The sequence below is a fragment of the Ipomoea triloba genome, chromosome 11 (genome assembly GCF_003576645.1).
Source record: "Ipomoea triloba cultivar NCNSP0323 chromosome 11, ASM357664v1".
NCBI classification, from domain to species: domain Eukaryota; kingdom Viridiplantae; phylum Streptophyta; class Magnoliopsida; order Solanales; family Convolvulaceae; genus Ipomoea; species Ipomoea triloba.
This window is the reverse complement of record NC_044926.1, coordinates 5,651,591-5,672,653: the sequence shown is the minus strand read 5'-3', so window position 1 is coordinate 5,672,653 and position 21,063 is coordinate 5,651,591. Positions and strand designations below refer to the sequence as shown.

The 21,063-nt window shown below is 37.0% G+C and overlaps 3 protein-coding genes across 4 annotated transcripts; 2 read left to right on the top strand and 1 right to left on the bottom strand.

Moving 5' to 3' along the window:
- Positions 1–402: 402 nt before the first annotated feature.
- Positions 403–3,679, top strand: LOC115995771 (O-fucosyltransferase 36-like). The gene is made up of 3 exons (XM_031234905.1): positions 403–1,830; positions 2,242–2,491; positions 3,156–3,679. The coding sequence occupies exons 1-3, from the start codon at positions 545–547 to the stop codon at positions 3,330–3,332; spliced, it is 1,713 nt and encodes a 570-aa protein (XP_031090765.1). The 5' UTR covers positions 403–544; the 3' UTR covers positions 3,333–3,679.
- Positions 3,680–3,793: 114 nt separating this feature from the next.
- Positions 3,794–9,318, bottom strand: LOC115995770 (protein STRUBBELIG-RECEPTOR FAMILY 7-like). Its single transcript, XM_031234903.1, has 16 exons — positions 9,088–9,318; positions 7,973–8,105; positions 7,820–7,891; positions 7,673–7,738; positions 7,518–7,589; positions 7,356–7,427; positions 7,190–7,261; positions 7,041–7,106; positions 6,755–6,820; positions 6,351–6,676; positions 5,889–6,175; positions 5,427–5,692; positions 4,983–5,115; positions 4,607–4,743; positions 4,350–4,506; positions 3,794–4,206 (listed from the first exon to the last, which is right to left on the bottom strand). Exons 1-16 carry the CDS (start codon positions 9,194–9,196, stop codon positions 4,060–4,062), a joined length of 2,181 nt encoding a protein of 726 aa, XP_031090763.1. The 5' UTR covers positions 9,197–9,318; the 3' UTR covers positions 3,794–4,059.
- A 5,654-nt stretch (positions 9,319–14,972) lies between these two features.
- Positions 14,973–20,792, top strand: LOC115996903 (15-cis-phytoene desaturase, chloroplastic/chromoplastic). Of its 2 annotated transcripts, XM_031236341.1 has the most exons (16): positions 14,973–15,250; positions 15,516–15,649; positions 15,745–16,021; positions 16,122–16,254; positions 16,557–16,645; positions 17,234–17,291; positions 17,483–17,638; positions 17,754–17,902; positions 18,030–18,149; positions 18,628–18,841; positions 18,930–19,032; positions 19,467–19,514; positions 19,656–19,701; positions 19,875–20,062; positions 20,159–20,321; positions 20,466–20,792. In XM_031236341.1, exons 3-16 carry the CDS (start codon positions 15,836–15,838, stop codon positions 20,529–20,531), a joined length of 1,719 nt encoding a protein of 572 aa, XP_031092201.1. In that variant the 5' UTR covers positions 14,973–15,250; positions 15,516–15,649; positions 15,745–15,835; the 3' UTR covers positions 20,532–20,792. The 2 variants fall into 2 exon arrangements, with proteins under 2 accessions (XP_031092201.1, XP_031092200.1); XM_031236340.1 differs by lacking the exon at positions 15,516–15,649.
- Positions 20,793–21,063: the final 271 nt, after the last annotated feature.

Here is a 21,063-nt window from a genome sequence, read left to right as displayed (position 1 = left end):
TATTTTAAAATATTATTTTTAAAATCGATAATCGGTACACCAAGTAAACAAGTCATTTTGAGTTAAATGCATGACTTTGTGTTATTTAGTGATTCAATTATATTTTTCTGAGTTTGATGGCTCAATTGTAATTTGGTGTGCAGTTTCAGTGATTTGTTTAACCATTATTTTCTTTTTTTAGTGAATTAAAATGTACCATGTAAGAATGAAATATAAAATCTAGTAAAAAGTGAAAGTATACGTAGGATTAGTATTACTCTCGTTCCGGGATGGGCAGGATGGATGACCCGTCAGCAGCTCACGGGTTGGCATAACGCATCAACGGGTCAGGATCCGGTAAGTAGTCACTTTCCTCAACCGACAAATCATGAATCCGAATACTAATCATGAATTCCCTCCCCATTCCTTGGTTTACACTCCTACGTCGCAACTCGCAACTCGCAACTGCAAAAAAACGCACACTGAAAGGTGTACTGCGTGAGAGAGAAACCAGAGCTCACAGTTACAAATTCTCGATGCGCATTTGATCTTCCTCACCGGCGCAATGGACAGAGCATCCTCTTCCGACGACGAAGAGGATCGCCATAACCTAATCGGCGACGGCGCGAGATCGCCCGGCCGCTCCTCCTTCCAGATCGACGGCAATAAAAACCGCTTCATCGATCCCGCGCGGTTCAACTTCATCTGCAGGAAGAGGTACTGCTTAGCCATTATTCTCCCTCTCTTCGTTATCATTCTCTATGCCACTACCGACATCAAAAACATCTTCCGAACCGGAGTCTCGAAGATTACCTTCGATTCTCCGGTTAATCGCATGCGCGAGTCCGAGTTGCGGGCTCTGTATTTGCTTAGGCAACAGCAGTTAGAGCTTTTCAAGCAGTGGAATCATACATTCGTAAATAAAACGAGTTTTGCTGCTGTTAATAATACTGGTAATTCTACTTCTAGTAATGCTGTTAGCGGTAGTTCGTATTCGAGTTTGGAGAGGGCGGGATCTGTATTTTTAGAGGATCTGAAAGCTGATTTGCTAAGTCAGATTTCATTGAATAAGCAAATTCAACAAGTGCTCCTGTCATCCCATCAATTGGGGAATTCATTAGATTTATTGGATAATAACACAGATCCAAGCATTAGCGGTTTAGGTAGGTGTAAAAAGGTTGATCAGGGCTGGTCTGAGAGGAAAACTATAGAGTGGAAGCCAGAAGCAAATAAGTACTTGTTTGCCATTTGTGTCTCAGGCCAAATGTCGAACCATTTGATTTGTTTGGAGAAACACATGTTTTTTGCAGCTCTACTTAACCGGGTTTTGGTTATTCCAAGCTCAAAAGTTGATTTTGAGTTTCAGAAGGTGTTGGATGTTGATCACATTAATAAGTGTTTGGGGAGAAAAGTAGTCCTCACTTATGAGGAGTTTGCAGAAAGTCAGAAGAATCATGTGCATATAGATAAGGTCATTTGTTATTTTTCCCAGCCACAACCCTGCTTTATGGATGATGATCGAATTAAAAAGTTGAAGTCTTCAGGGGTTTCTATGAATAAGATTGAAACTGCTTGGAATGAGGATGTTAAGAAGCCAAAGCAAAGGACTGTCCAAGATATAGTTTCAAAATTTTCTTCAAATGATGATGTTATTGCTATTGGTGATGTGTTCTTTGCTGATGTGGAGAGAGACTGGGTGGCGCAGCCAGGTGGTCCCATTGCCCACAAATGTAAGACACTTATCGAGCCCAGCCGTATTATTATGCTCACTGCCCAGCGATTTGTTCAGACATTTTTGGGAGAGGACTTCATAGCACTTCACTTCCGTAGACATGGCTTCTTAAAATTTTGGTATGTTGTCCTTTCTTTGCTGTCTATCTTGTTAAAAACCATTTTTTTTAAAAGATTAAGATGCTTTAAAAACCACTACGATGCTTTCATTTTAATCATCAAGAAAGTCTGCTTTTAACTTTTGAATGTAAAAGACAAGAATCAAAACCTTGAAGGCGAGGAGAAGAAGAGATATGTATATGCATATTTTAGAAACCTGTAAAGTTGAGAATGACTAATGTGCTTTGATTATGTAAGACCTACCTCTTAAGCTTCACAGTCAGCTTTGCATTTTCATGCCTCAAAATATTCATCTAATGTTGTAGTTTGTAGCTAGAGTTTGCTTCATATGCTTTCAAGAATCTGTTTTTTTAATTCATTTATTATTATTTATTATTTTATTATTTCTAATAATACTTACCAAATTATCAGCAATGCCAAGAAACCAAGTTGCTTCTACCCTGTTCCTCAAGCTGCAGATTGTATCAATCGTGTGCTTGAAAGGGCCAATTCTCCAGTAATATATCTATCTACAGATGCTGCTGAAAGTGAAACTGGTTTGCTTCAGTCTCTTGTTGTTTTCAATGGAAAGACTGTACCACTTGTTAAAAGACCTGCTCGTAATTCAGCTGAAAAATGGGATGCGTTATTATATAGACACGGCCTTGAGGAAGACCCTCAGGTGAGTTTTTGATTTATTACACAATGCTTTAAAACTTTGTACATGAATGTGTCTGGGTTAATTGATAATGGACTTTAGACTAAAAATTTTACTCTCCAAAGAATTATTTCAAAATTTATTTCATAATATGCAAGGGGCATTTAATTTGCATTTGAGAATATTGTATTGAGTAATATGTAAGACGGATATTTTCATCCAAAAATTGTGTAATGGTTAATTGGTTATTGGCTTATTGCAGGACATATGTCTCATAGAATAGTAAAGGGGAAATTACTTTTATCGTCAAAATTTGTTTTGCTGATATTCGACCTTTTATTTTATTTTATCTTTCATGTACTCAATCTGATATAGATGTGAAATAGGCAGTGTTCAGTGGCAACCCTTTCATATTGAATATTTAATTTTTAAAAGCTTTTTTTTTTTTTATCACCACATGATTTATTATTGCAATTCTGCTGAAGTTTCGAGCATCAGTTCATTTTGTATGGGACAGCAGAGACAAGTGTATGACTCTGTTGGAGAAGACAATCGGGTCTCTTTAGGTGTAGGATTAGTCTGATGTTTCTTCCCATAAATACCGTTTTTGTATTTGACTTTCGTCTTTGTTTTCTTATTTTCTACTCTTCTTACCCTTCAATATATTTCTTGTATTTCCACCTTGAAGGTGGAAGCAATGCTAGACAAGACGATCTGTGCTTTGTCTTCGGTTTTTATTGGAGCTCCAGGATCCACCTTCACCGAGGACATTTTAAGACTCCGGAGGGGCTGGGGATCAGCATCAATGTGCGACGAGTATCTTTGTCAGGGTGAAGTGCCAAACTTTATTGCAGACGATGAGTGACTCCCTAAATTTCTTATACTTTTCGAAGTATTGCTACCAGAGCTCGTGGAATCAGAAAAATCTTCATTCTTCATCAAGTTCTGATGATCAACATTTACTGGAAGCTGAAGATAATAGAAGTGGTTAGATGGTGTTTGCTTTGTTCATTTCTATGTATTGCCATCTGCATTTTTGCCCCCTTTTTTCTCTGTATTGTAGTGTACAATATTAGCTTTAGCACATTGCTGATTCGTTTTGTCCTCTACAGATTTTTAAAATTTTTTAATTTCATTTGGGCATAGAGTTCTTCTGTGCTCCATTGTTCTTGTATCTCATATCAGAGCCATAAGATTTTCTTGTGTAAGCAATCATTTGGAACTGGCAATGATCTGAAAAATCTGGGACTCAGAAAGCACGAAAATGGAAAACGAAACGATCAAGTTTTTAGGAGAAAACGTTCACCCTTAAAAGTTTTCGGGAGATAGAGATTGAAAACAATATGTTGTATAGGAGAAAAATCCAGAATCAGATAGTACACAACTCTTCTCAATAGACTCCCATATTACAAAAACAAGAATCCAGGAGTCCAGTTCTGCAGAAGGTGAAGAAGAAGAAGAAGCTAATCTAATGGCAGCAAATGCAAACGAAACGGATCACGCTATTAACAATGTTACAGAATCCGCTACCGTTATGATACAATGAACATCAGATCAGGATTAGGAGCAGCAAAACATGGCGTCCGAGGAATCTAAAGCTCGTATTCCTGAGAATCTGCGCTACCAGATCTGGTCCTTGAATCAGCTCCGAATGTCCTCCTGCTCATGTTGGCCCGTTGCACCAGCCGGACCAACGCCTCAACAACTTCCGACATAGGTGGTCGGAACTCGGGCTCCGGCTGCCACATGTTTTTTAGTGAACCATTAACACATAGTAGTGTGAACTAAATAGGGAGGCAGCACGGGATTGTAGTTCGCTTATATTTTAATGGAAAGAGCATAGAGTTACCGGTTTTGGTAAAATTTTGGCTCGAGATATTACCTGGACACATAGTGCAATGACATCAGCAAAGCGGGAGAGAGATTTAACTGGATAAAGCCCTTTCAGTGCTGGATCAACCATCTTAGACAAGGCGTCAATGTCGTGGAGCTGAGGTGTAGCCCATCGAACTAAGGATTGCTCGGGTCTTGGCCTTGAACTACATAACGAAGAAAAGTGTCATCAGAAAAGCCCGAATCTCTTTGACCCTTTCCTATTATCTCTCTGGGACGAAATTGTAGTTTCTCGAAGAAATTTACCTGTCAAATGGCGTTCTTCCAGTAAGAAGTTCCAACATGGCAACGCCAAAACTGTACACATCGCTCTTTATTGTATACTGACCAGACATGGCCACCTCTGGCGCACCATACCCAGACGCTGAATTCTGGTTTAGAGCCTGCAGAAGTTCGAAATTAGAAGCTTCAAGGACAAAATGGTAATCTGGGGAAATTGGCGGGATTTTACCAAACCAATGCAATTTGAAGGCAAAATGCTTTGCTGACATTTACATGCAACAAGTGTACAACGGAAAATAAGCCAAACTATGAAAGCCATTTCATCGAGGAAATTGTCCAAATCAACCAAACACTCGAAGGTTAAGCACTTGGCTAATACAAAAAGCAAGCAAGAAACTACCTGATCTTCGTCTGGGATAAGGCTAGCTAACCCAGAGTCCGAAAGATGAGGGTTGAACTCCGAATCGAGTAAAATGTTAGCAGATTTGAAATTTTTATGAACCACCGATGGCGAGCAAACTTCATGTAGATACCTGCAAATGACGCTTAGTAAGCTTGCGGGCAAACTTGTATGTAAATACATTTCAAAGAAACCTAGAATTGAAAATAACGTTCTAGGGATTCTTAGCAAGCTTTATCACTGGCCCAAGACCAACATATTTACATAATGTGCGATAGTTCCAATTTCTCAACCCTACCGTAACATGTACTAGTGGAACTCATGCCGATGTTCGTAGGCAGGTAAATAATTATTTTTTTATTACTTTTTTTTCTTTCTGAATTTTGATTATATCATATAGATACTAAATACAGAGTAGTTTAGTATAATGTTAATTAAACTTACTCCAGTGCACGTGCTGCCCCCAAAGCGATCTTCACTCTGTTGTTCCAAGTCAGTGGCTTGGTGTATTCATCGGAGAGATGCAAAAGATCATGCAAAGAACCGTTTTTGTAGAATTCATAAGCCAGTAGATACTGTCTGTGCTCCGAACAATACCCAACCAGCATGGTGACATTTGGATGATGCAGCCGGGATATCTCAGAAACTATATCCAGAAAATCTTCGGGGTTCCCAATAGCAGTGGAGTTAATTTTCTTGACAGCAAGAACCTAACACAATGAAAGAAATTAACACTATAAAGTGGCGAAAGATCATTCCTTGAAGGTAAACATCGACAGTAGCATATTAGAACAGAAGAAAAGTTATTCTAGCAATTATGTATACATACTAAAATTTTTTCATCCTTGATTATGTATCTATAATATCGCTGTGAAATGTACACTATTAACTAGGGAAAGGTTATACCTTTCCATCTTCAAATTGAGCCCGGTAAACACGCCCTATTGATCCCTCGCCAAGAAGATTTTCGATGCTGAAGCTATCTGTAGCAATTTGCAGGTCTGCAACAGTGTATTGGGTAGCATTTATTTGAGACGTATCAATTTTCTTGGGGGTAACAACTGGCTTGGGTGATATATCATCTTCGTCGAATGATTTAGGACGGTCGATAGGAGGAGGTCTTAAATTTACTTCAACTGGCATCTCCACGGTTTTCGTTCCCATTGCGGAGGAGGTTTGAACGGATTTCATCTCTGTGTGCAAATTGACGGAAAATCAAGCAAAGAACATAGCGTGACACCTAATAACATGAAATTTCAATGAAAGTAGCCATTTTTCTTCATCTTTCGGTCCATAATGATCTGATTCGAGTTCTATAGGGAATAACAATCGGCTCGACTCATACAACCAAACATTCTTTATACATACCTTGTACTTTGTGCGAGACGAGAGGAGGATACTGCTGATTATTATTAACCTTTTCGATATCGGTTGATGTCCTCCTCGATCTCCTCTTGATAATAAAGAATGCTGCTATTGCTCCTATAATCAAAATGGATATCACAATTCCCGCAACAGCTCCACCCCCTATACCAGATTTTCCACCCCCACCGCCACCGCCACCGCCATTATCACTGCCTCCACCATTTGACGGGCTGCTGCCGCCTCCGGATCTATGATTGGGCCTGTTTGCGGGTGGAGTGCCAGGTGGAGGCGGGGGTGCAGGGCCCGTGTTCCATGAATTCCCACCGGTTCTGTAAAAGAACAATGAATTAGGCGCGAACAAAGATTTCTCCCCCGGAAATTAAACCCTTGCAGTCTGAAATACTCACTGTAAACTGTTTATGCCTTGCAACTGTGAAGGGATCCATCCCGTAAAATGGTTGTTCTCGACATTTCTAGAAGCAAAAGTAGGTGTCACTGCACAGTTCATTCCAACTAATATACATAGTGTTTGAATTCGCAGTTTCAAAAAATATATATATATATACGTAGTGTTGAGCATAAATAATATATAAACATAAATGTGCAATCCAACTAAGGCTTTTAGTTGAGATGGAGCACATGTTTCAATTCGTAGTAGTAGTAGGTATAGAAATGCGTAAATATACAACTCACAGATTATCGAGGGGCAGAGTTGCAAGAACATCAATAGTTCCAGTAAACACGTTATTCTCCAAATACCTACAAGGCATACTCCATGTTAAACCAGCTTTCAAAGGAAACGTGACACATACTAAAAAAACAAAATAATAAATTATGCTTACATGTTTTTCATATTTGTAAGCGAGCTGAAAGTTTGGGGAATATTACCAGCCAGAGAATTAAAAGAGAAATCCCTGAAGCATTAATTTCGAAAGATCTCATTCAGTTCATAATAAAACTAATTTCAAGAAATTTCAAGAAATGGAAGAGTCTGGATACAGGTCTTACAGCGTCGACAGGTTCGTAAGCGAAACGAACATGACGGTCACTTCGCCCTGAAGTTGATTGTGACTAACATTTCTACAATTGGAAAAGCAACAACGGCATAAGTCACATAAATTTAATTTCCAATCGAGTTGGATAAAAGTTTGCTGTAAGCAGTTCGCTTACAAATATTCGAGGGGGGCCATTTGTGAAATGGAATATGGGAGGCCACCGGTGAAGCCATTACCAGCGAGATTTCTGCATTTTAAAGAGGAATTTTAAATGGCGAAAGACATTTTATAAAAGCAAAGGATTGTAGATCGAGTGAGTAAGAAGCTTACAGTTTCTGTACATTCGGAGGAAGCTGATATGGTAATGAGTTCCCAAGAAGGTTATTACTTATATCACTGCAAAATTCAAAGAAGTCGTTTATAGGGAATTTCAAGAAACCCGCAGAAACTAATGTCATCGAAAGCCATCTGCCTTACAAGGTGGTTACAGATTTCAGTTGATCCAATTGGAATCCCATTGACCCGGTGAGTGCTAGACCCGAAATCTGACTGAAAAATGAAATGAAAGAAATAAATTTCGGGTCAAGAGTTACAATAGAGGGTAATGACAAGGGGGCAATAGAGGATCACATTTCGGTTACTCTATTGCCTGAACAACTAACGCCCTTCCAGGACTCTACGCAAGGGTCTCCACCATTTGCCGTCCATTTCGTAAGCTGCTGTGGTGAGTTCAGGCTGGAGAACAACCCCCTCAGAACTGATGCTGGAAATGCAAAAAAGCAAGTTGCCGGTTTATCACTTTATCACAAAAGCACGAATACCATCATCTTGGAACAAACAATTGAAAAACGATGTCTAAAGTATGCAATCTTGAGCAGCATGCTACTAGGGGGAGAGTACATATAGAAATCAGTAGTTATATAGGTAAAACATCCTGATTTCAGATCATCGCCAGGGGGGAATTTTCAACTATAATAACTACATTTAACCCTCCGTTACAACGGAATCAACCCATTAACTTACTCTACCTGGAACTCCTAACTTTGCCCACAAAAGGCAAAATCCCTCGCCCTCGCCCCCACACCTCATCCCAACAGGATTGTGGAGGGTTAAATCATGGTGACTCAGCGGCCCATTAGGTGAGACCTTTGCCTGGTGGCCACTATCTTGCATCCTTGGGCAAGAATCTCCCACCCAAGAACCAACTAAGCTACCCGTGTGGGCTTAAACTCCTAACTTTATAAAGACAAACAAAACAGTTCCTTTCAAAATTTTCTAAAAAAGAAAAAAAAAACCAGAAATTCCAAAGTAAATGAACCATCTTTGAGAAACAACTTGAACTGGTAAGCTACCAATGAAGGTGAAATCCAACAATGACAGTCAAAACTAAAGATATTGCCTTTCACTACCAACATATGCCGACAAAAGAAAAAGAGATGCAAAACCCCAAGAAATGAAACAAGAAAAAGGCATAAAATTTCACAAGAGAACAGCACCAAACTATCTTCCATTCCAGACCTTTTGAACAAGGGAATGAAGAAGCTTTCATCTTCAACAGTCCTCAAAACTCTAAACTATACACAAACAACATATAATAACAAAAAAAAAAAAGTTGCCATCTTTACTCACTATTCCCAAATCCCACACTCACATTCCAAGAAACCCACAATCCATACCCCTCTCAGTAATCACACAGACAAAAAACAACACTTCCTATAAACACAGAGAGAGAGAGAGAAAGTAACCATCAGTTGGATCTGTATCAGCCACGGCGGAGGGCGGGGAGTTGAGCAGAATCCCAATGAGAAGCGCCACCGCCCAGGGCAGCCCCACCATTGATACAAGCGCTCTCATCTTCAAGCTCGCTCAGTCAGTCCCAACTAGGGAACAAAAGGCGTTGTCAGAGCTTCCAAGTTTTGTTAAATACTATTTATTGTTAACCCACGCAAGAAAATATACTTGTAATCATGTCCAAGTATTATATGATTTTTTGGACTAACTTTTTCTTGGAACAGAGTGAGGGGGCTCATACTTTTTGGTGCACCCATTACCCTTTCCCATTAAAGCTGGCACCCACGTCCTGCTAAAAGAATCCAAGGCCACAGAATTCCTGTCCCCTACTCCCTTCTTCTTTCTTTAATTCCTTTTTTTTTTTTTACCTGAGACTTTCTAGCTTGTAAATATACCCACCTTTACAAATAGAAAGTAACGGGACAATCTTATGAATTACGGAGTAATAAATACTCCTTTCATCTTATTTGATGTATCTGTGTCTGGTTCAATTAACGAGTTTGACAGAATTTAATTTTAATTTATTTTTTTATAATATTAAGTTTAGTATTAATGTACAGAATTTATATATTTAAAAATTACACTAAAAGTATTATTAAAACACACAAAAAATTAAATTTAAAAATAGTAAAAGTTACTAAAGAAAATAAACAAAGAATAAAAAAGTTGATTTGACCAATTAATAGTAAGTATTAGTTTTTCACAAATAAAATAGGATAAAAGGAGTATTTCATTTTTAACCCGTCATTATTTGAGGTTGTGCCCATTTAAAATTACAGTCTTACATAATAATATGTAAACTACACAAAAAGGTAAATTACACTAAGAAAATCTTTACGAACAAAGCCACCCTTCCAGGGCTATATGTGCTATAATTTTCTCATCACATATTTTTCAACTTTGTAGAATTATATCTTGAACTCTATGAATTCATCCTAAGCTAATGAGATGATAATTTTTAATTTTTTAAAAATTGTTACATACTAAATTTTCCAGTTTACGTTAGACTATCTCTATCTAAGAACGCTAGAGAAGGAAAATCATGAGTCGTCCAATCAGTCCTCAGTTTTCACCCTTGCTTGAACACTCAATGTACAAGAAATCTTCATCATTTTGAATTAAATTTTTGTGCTTTGAATTTCCTAATAATTCCCATATTTGAGTGGGAACCGAACTTTCACTCCTCGCCCTCGCTGGGTAATTTTTTATTTTATATATACAGAGATTGGATTATGAAAGAGAAGAAATAGTCACGGGATTCTCTTCCATTTTGGGTTATTGACGTCTTCCTGTGTTGGTAAATTGGTAGTATTTGACTGAACAGAAAAGGACTAGTCTTTACACTGCAGTTTGAAATCGATAACATTCTAAATCTTAGGGTTTGGTCTGTATTAATGACACAATTAATAGAATGTTGAATGATAGATTACATCCATTTTTGCTCTTTCATTAATATAATTTTTTTAAAATTTATAGATGGAGTTGACTATTTTTTACACAACACACAAATCAGGTAAAAAAATAATAAATTCATGTTTAGGCTTAATGTGTTTTGAGTTGGTAATTCATTGACTCGGTAAGTTTTATATCTTAATAGGTTAATCCGTTAAGATTAACATTTTAATTATATTTAGATGTTATTCTATAACTTTATGAATATTATATGGTATATTATGAATCGGATTTTTTTATTATATTATATTATATTTTTATAAAAAAAAAAAAAGTTTAATCTTAAAATTTTGTGTACTAACAAGTCTAATCGATTTAAATATATTATCTTGTCCAGTTAATTCGAAATATATTAACTAAAAATATCTATTGTGTTAATTCATTAAAAATCATGTTCATATAAATATATGCATCTTAAAAAAAGAAAACGACGCACCTTAAACTATGGAAAGACATACATAAAGCTTTAGACTGATGCACTTTAAACTAAAAAAGTGACGCACCTTAAGCTTTAAATATATACAAATGATGCACCTTAAGCTATGGAAAGACGCACTTAAAGCTTTAGGTTGACTGACCTTAAAGTTTCAACAAAAAACGCATTATAAGTTATCAACTGAAGAACTGATACACCTTAAGCACAGAAACCACACACCTTAAGATGAAAACGACGCACCTTAAGAATGGGAACGGCGCACCTTAAATTTGATCAATACGCAAAAAGACAAAATTGCCACAACATTTTAAAATTCTTTTTTCAATATGGACAGTTGATTTTGATTAGGTGAAGGGTTGAGATTAAACCCTATATTTTACTTGAAGCCTATTACCACATTTGATCTCTATTTATACACACACACACACACACACACACACACACATACATACATATATAGTGTAATTTTGTCGTGTTTATGTCAATCACATTGCATGGAACTATCATGTTTATGTATGGTGAATCAAATCACAATAGTTAATGAATATAAATAGTTTGAAAATTTGTCAAATAAATCATCAAACTATATAGAAAAAAGTAATTAAATCAAAATCTTTAACAAGTTATAATAAACATATCAACATGTCATTTTGATGCATCTAATTCGAATAGCCAATTATCCCCAAGCAAAAACCTATATCCAATGTGGCAATATATGTATCAAGCCACACATTCAAATTAAAAATAAGAAACAAAATAAACTGCATTATCATACTATTTTATTTATAAAAGTTTTTTATAAGTTTATTTTACACTTTTTTCTAAAGAATTTTATTTTATCATGAATTTAGAGGGAGAAAATAAATGTCGTAAATATTTGTATGTGTGCCGGTAGTGCGCGTGGAGGGTGGGAGGAAAGGGGTCCAAGACAAGTACTTAATATTATAATTTAATTTAATTTGATCCATATGGTTCCCTCTCATAGGCTTAATTAAAATAATGAGGATTAAAATTAATCGTTGGATTAACACCACGTAATAGGATAATCAATTCTGATGACATTAAATTCTGTCGACCGCCATATTTTATCTCGTCCAACACCAATGTTCTGCTTGTCTTTACTTATGTGTAACAACAAAGACAAAACCAAATATTTATGTAATTGGAGAGAGATTAATTGTTGATTACTTCTTTTTTTTTTTTGGTAAAACTATTAATTTACTGTAATATTGAAGCCGGTGGTCCTTACTAGTGAAAATGTGATTTAGATTATAAGTTTAAATTTTTATGGTGTATGTGTAATATTCTATTAGAATCAAACTCTTATTACTAGCTACGCAAAAAATTATATATCATAGCAAATAATCTCAATAGCATCCATTGCTGGACTAACAATTTTATCCACCTATCAGCCTTAATTGCACAATTTTTGCTATTGATGTGATTTAGCTATGTTGTCACTTGTTAGAATCAAACACTTACTGCTACACCAAAAGCGAGCGACAAAAGCTATAACTCGTAGTGAATGCGCAACTTTTTTTTTCTTTATGCCACCACATTTTCGAGCTGAGATGTATATGGTGTTGTGTTTGACCTTTTAGACCTACGTTTAACAATCCCCTAGCAACCAATTGCTGGACTTGACCATGCATCGGCTTCCACCAAACATGCTCATCATTGTGATGTTATAGAGTATTGAGTTTGCATTTGATTTACTATTGATTATATTATTAATGGTTTTGTATTTGATACATACACTTTGTTAATTGGTGTTAATAATTAAAACAAGTTCGAGGTAAATTAAATAATGTAGTAAGAGAATGAATTAAAGAGTATGATTGGAAAATTCAAATTGTGAACAGAGGTTTAGCTTTTAAATTAAGCTTGATCGTCTGTGAACACCGTAATTATTAAGTATAAGAGTTAAATGTTTAGAAAATGCTCGTCATTAAGATGTAGATGAATCAAAAGCCCTTAAATAATCATTAGTTTTGCTAACCCCACCAAACACATAGCTTCAGTTAGTTGAGCAGTTGAGCATTAGGTCAGGTCATTCAAAGCCGATTCTCTTTCAATTATTTAGACACCCAAGTATTAATATATAACTATCACATTTCATATTTTAGCACATTTTTAACTTGTAATTAAAAGATGTGATGTGTCACAACATCTCTATATATTCTGGCTACCTTGTATATTGCGTGTTGTTCTTGCAAGCACCTAGAGTTTTTGACTTTAGAGTCATTTATTAGCCTCATCTTCCCCTGTGGACCAAGTGCAATGGGCAAGGACAAGGTGAGTAGTTTCAATACATTATATTCAAAGATATATAAGATCAAAATTATTGTAATATACTCCATAACAATTATCATTCCATAATTTTAAAAAGAAATACACTTAATTAACAATTTATAACTGATATCCCGTTGATAAACAAACTGTTAATGCAATTACAAATTAAATTAAATATAAGTCTAAGTTTGCAGACATGATTCAAACCGAATTCAAATCAGTGTCATAAATACCCAATGTTACGCCAAAAAAATTATAAACATAAATGCAAACAAATTAAAACAAATTATGCCAAGGACCTTGTGGTCTAGTGGCATCAAACCCTTCCCTTTATACGGGAGGTTATGGATTCGAGCCAGTGGAGTCAATACTGACTCTTGTGCTTCTGCTTCAATATAGGTTAGTTAATAGTATTCTTTTACCCGTGGGATGCACGGAATGGAAAGTATAAATATTAGTGTTATAATTAAATTAATTTTCGATATGTGTATGTATTAAATGTTAGTTGGTGGATATATAGAAGCATATATATATGTCAAATTGGCTTGAATAGTTGTCTTATCACTGCGCTACTAATAAAATCATTAAAATGGGAACATATATATATGATATATGATGAGCATGCAGATGGCGCGACAGCGAGTGTAGTGAATAAACAATTAACGTAACGTAAGGAGTGAGTGGTCGTAGAACAATGGCTCGCTGTCGGCAGATACTGACGTTTCCTCCTACTTCAATTCCATTCTATTCTATTCTTCCCCACATTATTAGTGGCCACCTGCTATTCCCCATTTTTGTTTCCCTTTTATTCTCTTTATTCTGCACTTCCATCCTCATATATCATTACTCCCTAACTTTAATTTCTTTTTTAATACAATCTTTAAATAAAGTTATTGATCGAGTTACATAAATTTTGATTGCACTACACTAAGGATATCTGTAAAATTTATCGGATCAGGTTTAAACCCTCAAAGAAGGTGATTGTAAGTTTAGAAACTAAGCATGAAAATGTATGATGTGTAACCAACCATCCAATCAACACATGTATTAGCTTTCCACAGATCGATATATCTAATCAAGCAATACCAATCTCGTTGAATAAACCCTCTGATCGCCGTTATTCCTAATCAAGCAATACTAATCTCACTGTATTTACTTTTAAGTTTGAGCGCTTGACTCTATAGATCTATATATCACATTTCTTTCTAACATGTATCGTATGCGTGTTAATTGATATTAGAATATATATTAAATGTGGAGGATATGATATAGTTTTACTCAACAAACATTATAGTGATGAGCATATAGTTTAAGCATACTTAACACATAAAATATTTATATATGGAGTATTATAATTGCATGATATTATGTATCACCAACCTAAAGCACAATAAAATATGGCAATATTAAAAAAAAAATACAATTATGGAACAATTCATGACTATTAAGGATAATTTGGGCCGAAAATGCTGAAGTGGATTGATGGATGGCCCAATTAAGTTTTGGGCTTTTGGACATTAAGCCCAAAGAAAGTGGTGTACCCATAGGCCCATAACTCAATAGAGTGACGTTGCAGCTAGCTATCGCCTATCGGACTAGTGAACATTGAACAAGAAAGTGGATAGAATATTCCAGCTATGGAAAGCACACCTCCAACATCAGAAGTGGCCAAACCAACATCTTACGTTGCATAAACAAAATCCATTTATTTTAATCATATAAAAGGCCGGGCAAAGTTCCTTTCACTCTTCTCCGGCATTCACTATTTTCCATTTCAGCTATATGCCAAAACTTCCATAGTCTCCAGCCTCTCTTCTGCACCCATTTCCTTCTTCATTTATTATCTTCTTTATAAAATTTGACAAAGATTAGCTTCAATTCAAATCCCATTTCCAGTTTATAGAAAATTTTCCCCTGCTGTTCTTTCCCTCAAAAAGGTACTGTCTTTTCTTAACTTTTCTTTTGATTTTGCTAAAGAACAAGTTTGGGTTTCAATTGCTCTTGCTTCTGCTTTTGTTGGCTGGGTATTATTATTGGGAATTGTGGTTTGAGTCTCAAAGTACTAATCTTGATCTATTATGCCTGTGCCCTGTTTATCTCTGCATGTTTTTAGGTTGATGTTGTGGATTTAGCAAGATGGTTCCAGATTATTTATCTGTAAAGAATCTGTTTTTATGGTTACTACTTTTTTGGTCCTGGCAGGCCCTAACGGTAGGAGCCACCTTTAAGCCCGTACTATCCCATTCGCACTGGACCGACCCAATTAAGGGCCAAAGTGCTGGCCAGATTGGTGTTGAATTTAGTTGTCTAGGTTGTATGATAAGGAGTTTGTGGATGTAAGCAGGATGTAGCTTTTCGGTTTATGTTTGAGCAAATTTCTTCATTTAAAGATTCTGATAGAAGTCCATTTTTGTGTTACATTTCATGGCAGGATTAGTGGTGTGTGAGCAATGTTGAATTGATACTCTTGAAGAATTATAGTTTCCCGAAGTGATCACGTTTTTAGTATAGGATTTGGCAAAATGTCCCACATTGGACATGTTTCTGCTGTTAGCTTGCCGTCTTCCTCTAGAGTTGGTTGTCGTGTTGGTTCAGCAGAAGTAAATGCGCTATCATTTGGATCGAGCTACTCAATGGGCTCTAAATTGAGGATTCCTACTAGCAATGGTGTTATGCCCAAATTAGGGAGGGGGTACCGCCCTTTGAAGGTCTGTTTTGGATTGTATAGGATGTTACGTACTTATATTGAATCCATAAAATTCTAGTTGTAGATACTGAAAAATAGGGTTTGTTAATCTTATAATATAGGTCGTTTGCATGGACTATCCGAGGCCAGAACTTGAGAATACTGTTAACTATATCGAAGCTGCTTACCTGTCCTCTTCGTTTCGTTCTGCTCCACGTCCAAGTAAACCATTGGAAGTTGTTATTGCTGGTGCCGGTAAATTTTTATCGTCTTGTCTCAATTATATTTTCTTATTGGCGTTTTTGAAGAAATGCTATTCCTCTGCTACTTCTGTTGTACTAGAACGTTTAGCGGTTTAGGGGGATTATTCCACTTCAGTTTTACGTTGAAACAACCGCTCACTATGCTCTAAGAAATGTAGAAAGCTCCTCTCATTCTACTATCTTACAACTATCTTATAACCGAACTTTGAAAGGACTAAAAGGAATTCAAAGAAATTCGTTATATAATAAAAGCTACCATGGTTCCACTATGTTTTCGTATTTTGGTGCTTGCAGGTTTGGCTGGGTTGTCTACTGCAAAATATTTAGCAGATGCGGGCCACAAACCAATACTGCTGGAGGCACGAGATGTGCTGGGAGGAAAGGTTGGTGAGACTCTCTATCACACTATTGCTTCTCTTCTTCTATCTCACCAATCAACCTCGATGGGTGATAAACAATACTTGAAAGAGAAGAATTAGGCTATGCCTCCCTTCTATTACAGTTACAAGAGATCACTTACATATACACGATCACGAGATATCTAGGAATTACAAGAGCCGCCTAGAGTATATCAAAAGAATTGCACATTTGTAAATAAACTAACAAAATGGTAACTCTCACTATCTCACCCCTTATGCTCATCTTCTTTCTCATGAACTATTATACTTTTTTTTTTAGTACTATTAACACTGTTACAATGTAGTATCTGTTCATACATACTTTCTCAACCTACTGAAACACAAAGAGTCAATGCTCTCACACTAGCGTTCGAACCTAAGGCCTCTCATTTGAGAAGCCACAACTATGCCGCTCGACCACAAGGCCTTTGGCTCATGAACTATTATACTTAAATCATCATTGCATTAATCACTAGAGCTAAACCTAAATGCATAGTTTGTGAAATAATGTATACTTGGAATGTTAGATGTCATCGTAATAGTATGGAGTATTAACTATCTTTGGTTTTCTAGGTAGCTGCATGGAAAGATGATGACGGGGACTGGTATGAGACTGGCTTACACATATTCTGTAAGTTTAAATGCCCATATTGTTCGTATTGATTCTAGCATTGTAAGTATTGCTGCTTTAATAAACTTGGTTCAATTAGTTTCAAATATTTTTCTCCATTAAACGCTTTTCTGTTGCAATTCTCTACATTGAAGTTTTGTATACCCTCCCCCTTCCTAATACACATGTCAAATGACTCTATCTGTTTTAAGTCGGGGCATACCCGAATATGCAGAACCTGTTTGGAGAACTAGGCATCAACGATCGCTTGCAGTGGAAGGAACATTCTATGATATTTGCAATGCCAAACAAACCAGGAGAGTTCAGTCGATTTGATTTCCCTGAAGTTTTACCATCTCCATTTAACGGTGAGGTCTTTGTTAAAACTGTGAATCCCGAGGTGTTGAAAATGTGGAATTGTGTCACATTCCTACTAATAATAAATTATGCAATTCCCGTGTTTTATTTATATGTTACTTGCAGGGGTGTGGGCCATCCTAAGGAATAATGAGATGCTTACGTGGCCGGAGAAAGTGAAGTTTGCTATTGGTCTGTTGCCAGCAATGCTTGGTGGACAGGCTTATGTTGAAGCTCAAGATGGGATATCTGTTAAGGACTGGATGCGAAAGCAGGTACGTAAAATATGTAACCTCTTAATTCAAGTATTTTCGTGCTTTCGTGTTCTTGTCTAATGTTATAGCCAGCTAATATGGAGGGGCATGGGAAGACCTTAACAAGTGGCTAATTATCCTCTTTCAGGGCATACCAGATAGGGTGACTGATGAGGTGTTCATTGCCATGTCAAAGGCTCTGAATTTCATTAATCCGGATGAACTTTCGATGCAGTGCATATTGATTGCTTTGAACAGATTTCTTCAGGTCAGTTGGAATCCCCCCACCCGCAATACACACACATAGCTCAGTCGGTTCGACTGATCACCCTGAAGCCTTGTTCCAGTAGCGTGGGGTTCATATCCCACCAGTAGCCTGGGTGTCATTGGGAGACCTTGACTGATCAGAGGTGATAAAGAACCCTTGTGTGTAGATTGTATAGGCAAGGGGTGGGAACCTGGGATTGACGGGGCGACTCGCGATTTACCTCCTCCAGTGGCTTTTGGGCAAGGTTTTGGGGGCTTAGGATTAGTCTAGCGTAAGCTGGGAATCCTAATGTATCCAAAAAAAAGAAAAAAGTCTCAAGACAAAATAACTAGGAGGGATCAAACAAGGAGAGCTGATATTCATGACTAAGTTGTTATCCTATGCATGCCACTATAGAAATTTAGGAAAGAGATGCTACACAACACATGTTCTTTATAAAACTCAAGCTTCTATTAACTGTTTAGATTGTTATCAACAGGAGAAACATGGTTCAAAAATGGCCTTTTTAGATGGAAATCCGCCAGAAAGGCTTTGCTTGCCGATTGTTGAACATATCAAGTCACGAGGCGGTAAAGTCCAACTTAACTCACGTATAAACAAAATTGAGCTGAATGAAGATGGAAGTGTCAAGAGTTTTCTTCTAAGTAATGGAACTGTTATTCAAGGAGATGCTTTTGTGTTCGCTACGCCTGGTAACTATAATGAACTCATTCAATTTTCCAATATTTTACGCCCAACTTTTCTACAGACTAATTTCTCATTTTCTCACAATCAAACTAGTTGATATCCTGAAGCTAATTTTGCCCGAGGACTGGAAAGAGATCCCGTATTTCAAAAAGCTGGAGAAATTAGTTGGAGTTCCAGTAATAAATGTTCATATATGGTTAGTTGGAAACTGTTAAAATTTTTCTTCTGTATTTGGATGACGAAGAAAACCCACAGCCGCATTAGGTAAATCTCGCCTTGCGACTCTAACCGGCAAATGACAACAAAGAGTTAAACTTGCCTAGGTTGTCCATAACTGACCAACTCAAAATAAGAAGGCCAATAGGCCATTTCCCACCGGGACCCAAACTTGGAGCCTTGTGGTTACTAAGCTAATAGACTGACCAACTTGGCTGGGGTTCCCCCATTTCTTGAATATATTATAACTTACTTTTAAGAATGTGCCACCATACTAAGCATAACTAACAAAGAAAAGGAAAAAGAAGTTCATTATCTTATCTCATGGTTTTTAGAGTACTTTTTCCATACACCGAAACATTTCTTATGTGAGAAATGACTCACTTAATAGTGGATACACTAATCAAATTGCAGGTTTGACAGAAAACTGAAGAACACATACGATCATCTTCTCTTTAGCAGGTCAGTTTGATTCACCCTTTTCTTTTTCCCACTTAGCACATTTTACCTCTCTCCCCGCCAGTTCTTTCTGTAATTGCCATTGTTCGATCTATTTGTAGACCTATGGATTTTCTTGTTAATATTTCATTCATTTTCTTGCAGAAGCTCACTTCTGAGTGTGTATGCTGACATGTCGGTAACGTGCAAGGTATTAACACAACGGTTTATTTTAGGGTAGTTGGATATACTTGTATGATGTAGACCCTCGAGAATACAGGACATATCTGCAACTCGGGCCAATCCGTCAATGATTTTGGCGTTGTGCGCCTACTCTACTCAATATGACTAGTGATCTCACCCTATTTTTTTTTTTTCGAGCAGGAATATTACAACCCCAATCAGTCTATGTTGGAGTTGGTGTTCGCGCCTGCAGAAGAATGGGTGTCAAAAAGCGACTCAGAAATTATTGAAGCTACGATGAAGGAACTAGCCAAATTGTTTCCCGACGAAATTTCAGCTGACCAGAGCAAAGCAAAAATACTAAAGTACCATGTTGTCAAAACTCCAAGGTTAGACTCGAGCCAACCTGTTCCCTCTCCTCGTAGTTCTTACTATGTTCACCATACCTCGTGAAACCTGACCGATGTAGATTTCTCGTTCTTTAGGTCTGTGTACAAAACCGTGCCAGGATGTGAGCCGTGTCGCCCCTTGCAAAAATCCCCCATAGAGGGATTCTATTTAGCAGGCGACTACACAAAACAGAAGTACTTGGCTTCAATGGAAGGCGCTGTTCTATCCGGGAAGCTTTGTGCACAGGCGATTTTAAAGGTAACTTCTCAGTTCTCTTTTGTTCAAATACGAAAATTAGGGTTTATGAACAGATACTACATTGTAACCGAGTCAGTAGTACTCAAAAAAAAAAAAAAAAAAAAAAGGCATCCACAGCATAAATATTATCCTTGTATCTTGCAGGATTACGAGTCACTCCTTGCTCGACAGCAGAAAATGCTGGCCGAGGCAAGCGTAAACATCAGTTGAAAAGGAGCTTAACCTGTTCTAATGTGCACTAGAATCGCGAGGTCGATGAACCAAGTTATTTAGGTAGATTGTGTACAGCACTGCATATACCAAGAACACACCAAAATTGAGAAGAAGATGCAATGTGTAACCTGGTAAAAGGACAAACAAGGAAACATCTGAATTCATGTAAAGCTGATATACCATGTTTGTTGATGCTGTTAAGAATTTTGAAGGTCCATAGCCTTCTTTACTAAATAGCAATCCATCCTGTTTACCTCTGTTGTAGGCTTGTAGCAGTACTATTGTTGTATGATGGTTACCCATTCTAGAGATGTCAAATGGACGGGCTAGGTCGGTCCAATCTGACTTGCCATTGGCCCGTTTATAAAATGGACGGAGTAATATCTAATAATTTAATATTAAATATAAATCTTTATATATATATATATATATATACATACTAAACAGGTCAGGTTAGGCCATAGGTCTCTATGATGGGGTCTAGCCTATTTCTCGCCAAATTGCTGGACCAAACTGACTCAGTCCACAG